Source organism: Siniperca chuatsi, linkage group LG9, assembly GCF_020085105.1.
Source record: "Siniperca chuatsi isolate FFG_IHB_CAS linkage group LG9, ASM2008510v1, whole genome shotgun sequence".
NCBI classification, from domain to species: Eukaryota; Metazoa; Chordata; class Actinopteri; order Centrarchiformes; family Sinipercidae; genus Siniperca; species Siniperca chuatsi.
The window spans coordinates 25,416,738-25,424,871 of NC_058050.1; the positions used below are offsets into that span (position 1 = coordinate 25,416,738).

The window sequence follows — 8,134 nt, forward strand, 5'->3', positions numbered from 1 at the left end:
CTGGCAGTAGCCTGTTCGGAAGTTGGTGACTCCCTCTCCTCCCGGAGCCGCGCCTCGCCCCTCAGCACCATGATGCTGAGATCACTTTGGGAGGGCGGTGCACGCAGTGTGCAGAGGGAGAGCTACGTGTTGCTGCGCAGCAACAGATAGAAACAAGAGAGAGGGTGAGAGAGAGAGAGAGAGAGAGAGAGAGAGAGAGGAATTCCCTCGCACAAGCAACAGCGGCTGCCAGGGCGTGTATCAGTTTCTATGGCTCCCAGAATTCACTGTTATAAATGTAGCCGATACCTGTAGCTGAAGGAGGTGTAAAACCCGGTGGACGCAGGATGTAAGGACTACCAGCTACAACAAGCCTTCGGGTATTTGAGGAAGGAACGTCAATTTATTTTTGTCTGGAGGCAACATCATATTTGACATCGCAGCGACTCCCTTTGGAAGAGGCTTCCTCCTCTTCTGCCCAAGCGGAGAAAATCAACCTGACAGAGCGGCGCCTGTCTGGGCTCTCGGGGACAGAGGTCTCTGCGTTTATTATAGGGCCACAACTTGGCCACAAACTGCAATATGCCATCACCGGAGTTGCAATGCAGAGTCTTCTTGTAGAGGGATTCGGTGAACTGGCCGCGCTTTAAAGTAAGTTCCTTTTTTTCTGACGTGTGCTTTTGTTTCAAAGAAGCCAAAGGCTGAAAATACTTGCTCTTCGAGTAATTGTCCATGATTTGGGAGAAAACGCGTGGTTGTAACAAATGGGCATTTTATTTTTTACTTTAAAAAGAAAGTGTGGCATTAATTCAAAGGACAATAGGCTATTAAATTCAAAATAACTACCTTTCTCCTTTTGTTTCTGTCTTCGAACTGAATGTGCGTGTCTCTCTTTGTGCTGACTGTCTCTTTCTATCTGTCTTTCTCTTTGTGTCAACGTGATTTTGTCTGCCACTCTTTCTTTCTCTCTGTGCGCCGTGCGTCTATGTGTGTCCCTCTCTCCAGACATGACAGGTCAGGTCCTGGGAAAACCGGGCGGCGGGGCTCACATGGATGACAACGCCGCCATCTGCATCAACGTGGGCGGCTTCAAGAAACGTCTCCAGTCCGACACTCTCTCCCGGTTCCCTGAGACGAGGCTTGCGCGTTTACTCCACTGTCAGTCCAAAGAGTCCATACTGGAGCTGTGCGACGACTACGACGACACAGAGAAAGAGTTTTACTTCGACAGGAACCCAGCACTCTTCCCCTACGTGTTGAATTTCTACAACACGGGGCGGCTGCACGTCATGGCCGAGCTGTGCATCTTCTCCTTCAGCCAGGAGATTGAATACTGGGGCATCAACGAGTTCTTTATTGACTCCTGCTGCAGCAGCGCCTACCACTGTAGGAAAATGGACCAGGACCGGGAGGACTGGGATGACAGAAGCGATGAAGGGAGCACCACTTCATCTTTTGACGAGCTGTTGGAGTTTTACAGCGACGCCACCAAGTTTGACAAGCAGCTGCTCGGGAGCGCACGGAGGCGCGTCTGGTTAATGCTGGATAATCCCGGCTACTCAGTGGCCAGCCGCATCATCAGCATCCTGTCTATCCTGGTGGTGCTGGGCTCCATCGCCACTATGTGCATGAACAGCATGAGCGAGTTTAACGTGTTGGACAGTGAGGGGCAACCCACAGAGGACCCCCGTTTCGAGATTGTGGAGCACTTTGGCATCGGCTGGTTCACTCTGGAGCTGGTCGCCAGGTTCTCGGTGGCGCCGGATCTTCTGCATTTCTTCGAGCACCCGTTAAATGTGATAGACCTGGTGTCCATACTCCCGTTTTACCTGACACTCCTTATAAACCTGGTGGTGGAGAGCAGCCCGGCGCTGGCCAACCTGGGACGCGTAGCGCAAGTGCTGAGACTGATGAGGATTTTCCGCATCCTGAAGCTGGCCCGTCACTCCACGGGGCTGCGCTCCCTGGGGGCCACCCTCAGGAACAGCTACAAAGAAGTGGGCCTGCTGCTTCTCTACTTGGCCGTCGGGGTGTCCTTTTTCTCTGTCATGGCCTACACGGTTGAGAAAGAGGACAGCGAGGATCTCTCCACCATCCCGGCGTGCTGGTGGTGGGCCACCGTCAGCATGACCACCGTCGGGTACGGAGATGTGGTACCGGTGTCCATAGCGGGCAAGCTGACCGCCTCGGCGTGCATCCTGGCCGGGATCTTAGTAGTTGTGCTTCCGATTACGCTCATTTTCAATAAATTCTCTCTCTTCTACAAGAGACAAAAACAGCTGGAGGTCGCAATGAGAAGCTGTGATTTCGACGAGGGGATAAAAGAGGTGCCCTCGGTCAACCTGAGGAACTATTACGCACACAAAGTCAAATCCCTCATGGCGAGCTTGTCAAACATGAGCCGGAGTTCACCCAGTGAACACAGTCTGAATGAATCAATACACTGAAAGAGTTTTAGCAAGGACACCCGTCGGGCTGGGTGACGCCATTCATTCAATGTGGCTGCATGAGGAGCTGTCCAGAGTGCTGAAACCTCTTGCTCAAAAGTCCACTTCCTTCCAATGATGTCTGACCGTTTGCCTCTCCGTAGCTCAGTGCAATAATGTGTTAATCTATGTGTCAGTCACAATGAGAAATTAAGCAAATGTACAGTGCAGCCTGATGTTTCACTGTGCATTATTATGGCCCTTCACCAAATAGGCCAAAATTTGGCCACATTAATTTAAAAAGACAGAGAATGCTGTAGTTGTTTACAGTCCTAGGTGGTGTCACACTGTAGTCCACCCTCCAGCTATACTTGTTGTGATCAAATATGTCTGAAAGTAACTCCAGCTGTATCTCTTTTGAAGAATGTTGATGTGTAATTGTTATGTTGCAACAAGATTGCTTCAGATGTGTGGTTTAAGCAAACTGTATTAAACAAAAGATACATAACACACTTGCTCATGTTTTTCATGTGCAGAGCGAGGGTCTTTTAGTGTCTTCCTAAGTGTGTCTTACTGATTGAGATAACACATGTAAGCCTGAAGGGGGGAAGAGGAATTTATAGTAGTGACTGACACAATATCTAAAGCAGTTTGACAGGCATAGCAACAACCATTCAGAGCTGACATGTTGAATGCATTTATCCTGAGGATTAGATTTTTTTTGGCTGCATCACCCTTCCAGTTGACAAAAACAGTTGTTTGTTATTAATCAATATGCTTTGTTAATAAACTGTCAGGTATATCACAATCAATTGACAGCCACGACCTAGATATCATATTAGCAGAAAAAGCAGACTGTAGATCCATCACCATAATAGAGGTTACACTTTTTCATGCTTTCTGCGTACTGCTACTCTTACTGCTAAGGAGAATTGAGTAGAAAATACTTTAAATACAGATGTAAGGTGTGGCTACCACTGCCTATTGAGAACACAGTGTACAGCTTTTCTTTTCTCATTATTACATTTAATTTAAATCTTCCATTCTACAAGTCATTTTTCTCCTTGTCTCCAGCCTGTAAACTTAGAAGATGAATGGCTAAGAGACAATCTGCATGTATCTCCTTTTTCTATCAAGTCTCAAGTTGTCTGGATAAAACAAGTTTTTTTATTCCACTGGGACGGAGTGATGTTTTTGTACCCCTCTCCCTGCCTCTCCCGGTCAGCATCCCGATAAACAGCGCTCTCACTCACTCAGTTGCAGGAGTACAAGAGAGCACTCACTTAGTATCATTGATTTCAGTTTAAAGGATAAAGAGCCATTGGATACAAGTAGACACCAGCTCTAAAAAATCAATTCTTTTGTCATCTCATATTTCTGTACAGTTAGCTGCACTGATTTCAGTTTTTAATTTAGGGAGAATTTTATTTTGCAGCTCTTAAAATGATTTCTATATAACAGATGGCCGTTATTATTTTGAGCTGAATCTTCTCATCGAGATAGTTGTGACAGGAAAAACAGCACTGCAGCACTTTTATCAACCGTCAGCGTTCTGTTTTTCTCAAGTTATATGTAATTCATACATTTATGCACATTTCAACAACTTGAGCAATCAGACTAATCTGCTCCGGTGGTTAGGGGATCATTTGAAATGAACTGTCTCCAGATTAATGTGTGTAGACAGGCAGAAGTATCATACATATTGGTACTCACAACTAATTAGTTTGAGCATACAAAACCACAGATTGTGGTCTTGTGGCTCTCACCTACAGTACAGGAACTCCCAAAAATAAAATTTGTTTAATGTCACCGTTTTTTATTTTGTAAAAAAGTTAGTACCAGAAAATGTATTGTTATATAGGATTAAAAATTCTAAAATTCTCTGTGAATACAAACGAGCTCTTGGGCGTACATATAAAATCATAACAGTATTGGAACACTGAGGTTTGATCCATTCAAGGGATGATTGGAGAATAACTGAGCGGCACAGAGATAATTTCAGTGCACTTCAATAACAAGGTCATGCTCACTTGAAATATCCTAATGAGAAATCCACGTATTGCCGTATGTTTTCCAAGTATTTCTGGGGAGTTCGTTTGAAATAGTATTTACCCTCAGAGGCCAATTATATCAGTCTCCTTTTGTTTACTCCTAAACCTTTAAAGGCTTTTCCCCCGGGAGCAAATCCAAAACACCATGCAGCGCCAAACTAGCATGGAAAAATCAGTAAATGAGTTCACAGTGACAGTGGGTGACATTTTAACATATCAAGAGAGGCATACCAAAAGAGAACAGTAGTTAACCTTTTCCATTTTAGGGAGAGGAAGTAATTATAGATTTTGGAAGAAGATCGAAATGTACTTTAGGACTGTAGGCCTGAGAGAAACAGCAACAAGATTAGTAGATTTAGCCAATGTCAACCAAGTCCAAAAGTCAGTATTGTATGTTTGTGTGTAGGTCACTGTGACACCTGAGGAGGAAGATGGAGTTGTCTGGCCCCTCCGCTGCCTCCCTTTGGCTCGCCTGTATCATTACCCTCTGACTGTGGTGATAGATGTAAGGACGGCCCAGATCCTGCCTGGCACGCAGCTGAATACAGATGGCAGCTCAGATCATTAGAGGAAGGCCATGGCAAAAAGTCTGTTCTCCTCCTTCACACCAGTAGTCAGTAATGCTTAAACCCAGTCCAACCATTTCTTTTGATCATCAAGACTCAAATTTATGACTCATTATGCGGAAAGGCAAGGACATTTTTAAAAACAAATTGTGTCACATGTGATCATCAAAGCTTTTAGAGGTGTACTTTATAGTCAGGGTTGGGTCATTATTTTATTTGAATGATTAATTAATCTAAAGAGTTCCTTTTGATGAAATGGTTTCTGACGTAAAAAGTTTAAGGAGCCTGGATTTATTTGGTTCCTTTTACATTTGCTGTAAACAAAGACAAGAGAGGAAGATCATGAAAAGTTGCTGAGAATGTGGGAAGAATACTGAGCTTATTAACGCAGAGCTGACAGGGAATAAGACCTGAATAGTGTATGTTCTTCTGTGTGTGTGTGTGTGTGTGTGTGTGTGCGTGTGTGAACGGACTGTACACAAACATACCAGACAGCGTGTCTAATGGGGAACTTATTGAAGCTAGCAACACAAGCGTCATCTCCAGTCTGCTCTGCATTGGTGATATAAAACTCTGTTACTAAGCAGGCGTTCCGTGTTGTTGCACATTACCATCTGCTACTATCCCTTTGCTTTAAACAGTGTGGGAAGATTGGATCTTTTCAGTGTGCTTGTTGTTGTTGCTCATGGCATAGCTAATTATCACCTACAGATATGATGCAAATGCAGAATACAGCATAATGCTAAACAAGGATGGCTGATCGTATTGCTTTATGCCACCATTAGAAAATCTAAATCAAAGCCATGTTGGATTTGTCTGGTTTGTGGAAGACAATCAGATCATACTTGTTCATCAATCATTATTTGGAGTTAGTATGTTAGAGAAAAGAGGCATGAAAGAACAATAGCCATCCTGGATTCAAATTTCTTAGAACAAGACTAAGTAAGTCTACAGCCATGCTAACAGCTCTGTGAGGCACACTGGTGATTTGAGCTAAATGCTACCGTCAGCATGCTAACAAGCTCGCAACGACAATGCCAGCATACTGATGTTTTCCCATGCTGATGGGAATGTCATTAGTTTCAAAGGTATTTGGTCATAAACCAGAGTACTGGACAAATTGAAATTTTGACTGGATGGTGGCGCAGGATGAAAAGTTGACGGATCACCAAAGTTATTGCAATTCATCCTGAGTGAATGTCTGAACCAAATTTCATGGCAATCCATTCAAAAGTTGTCAAGATATTTCAGTCAAAACCACAAATGTGAACCTCATGGTGGCGCTATAGGAAAGTCAGTAGATTACATTGTACAGACAGACATTGTAAACAATGCAGCTAGCATGGCTAAAAAACAGGACTCATTTTGTTTAGCTACAATGTGAGCATTAGTTATTTCTTAAGCCTGACTTATTTCAAATGTACTAAAATCACAACATATCAAATCATCAAATATCTTATCAAATACTAGTTCAGACTGAAACCACAGCATAAAATCTGTCATCCTGCACAAAACCTCCAGCTGGTGTTGGCCCTTCAGAAAACCTCCACAGGCACTTGATCATCAAAGAATGTCCGAAGGACAATAATTCTAGACAAATGGGACCATTAACGATCCTTCTTTTTAATGCAGCACTCAGTCTGCTACCATTAAGTGACTCATCCAGAGAGACAGATGTTTTTGGATCACACAATCACAATAGGGTTCCCACAGAATTTTAATGGATAGAACAAAATGGCCCAATCCAACACTTAACGAGCACTATTTTACCTTTTACCAACGGCGTTTATGAAAATCAACTCCCAGATTTATACTGAAACTCCACCTCTAGTCCTGTTTAAACAGCCTAAAAGGCTGGAAAATTTTGTTTTCAATAGCTATGAAGGGTAATGATGTACTTTGGCAGTTTTGTTTGGATGGCACAGAGGCGGTTGAAGAGCAAAACACTTTAATTATACCAGCCTGTATATTTCAGGACTTTCTACGTGCAAGCAGAGGAGCTGAGCTGAAACTAAGTGCAAGTCTGATGCCTCAGTGATTTCACAAAACTTTACATCAAGGAAGGCTTTGTTAACTCTTACTTTACCTATTGAGTTTCAGTAACGTTGTTCAGGTTTTAGTGCCTTACTCAAGGGTAGTTTGACAATTCTGGCAAAAGAAGGGGAAATCATTTTTGTTAATTTCCTCTGCCTGGATATTCTCCTGCTTAGAGGATTTACATGACCATCCAGTCCTAATCGTGCTTTCCCAGCAGTCAGGACAGGGATTCTTAAACTATATGGACTGCATATAGGGCAAGTAGTCCACAGTGTACATGATGGGAAATTATAAATGGGACAGTATGTTGAGAATAATTATTCCTACAGATTACCCCCCACACACACACACACACACAACAAGATCAGTATTCTTACTATGCCATACATGAAATCATCCAGGTCTGAAGGTCTGGGAAAGAGTGATACAAACACATAAAGACAATGCCTCCTTACCTCTCTGAGACGTTGCTACTCATAACACACGTGTCACCGTACTCCTCTGGACCTGGAGCGTGACTCACTGCATTTCAGTAGCAGTGCAGCTAAATCAGCGGTACTGATGGAAACATAACGAGGCGATGGTTACCTCATGAGGGCTGAGAATGAGACAGCATCTTTATATGTAGCCCTGTAACCCTGGCTGGTTGCTCAGAGGAAAGGGAAGATATTGTGTATTCTCAAGCACAAGGTCTTGCGCCCCCATATCAAGAAAGAGTCTCATGCACAGCTCAGAGTAAATTGAACTATAGGTATTTCTCAGACACTGCTGCTCCCACAGGTGATACAGAGAGTCAGACAGATTGGATCCATCATTACGCTTGGATGGGTGGGGGGGGTCGAGTCAAGAGGACAGACACAATCATACATTTCCAAACTTCAAAGTGAGAGGAGAAATGGTTGGGAAATACATACAGATCACTTCGTCGTGTGTGTGTGTGTAATGTGTTTGTGTGGCTATGTATTTGCATGTATATGCAGTGTGAGTGTGCTTGTGTGTGCGTGTGTGAGTGTGTATATGCGTGTGTATCATTACTTACCTCCGGAATCAATTTTCTCTAGGATGTGCCAAGGAC

The 8,134-nt window shown here is 43.7% G+C and overlaps 1 protein-coding gene across 1 annotated transcript; it reads left to right on the forward strand.

The window, feature by feature from the left end:
* LOC122881209 (potassium voltage-gated channel subfamily S member 2-like) lies at window positions 1–2,913 on the forward strand. Its single transcript, XM_044207078.1, has 2 exons — window positions 1–630; window positions 985–2,913. The coding sequence occupies exon 2, from the start codon at window positions 987–989 to the stop codon at window positions 2,424–2,426; it is 1,440 nt and encodes a 479-aa protein (XP_044063013.1). The 5' UTR covers window positions 1–630; window positions 985–986; the 3' UTR covers window positions 2,427–2,913.
* The last annotated feature ends 5,221 nt before the right edge of the window (window positions 2,914–8,134 follow it).

Coding starts and splice junctions, on each gene's coding strand:
- LOC122881209 (XM_044207078.1), top strand. CDS start 987: ATGACAGGTCAGGTCCTGGGAAAACCGGGCGGCGGGGCTCACATGGAT.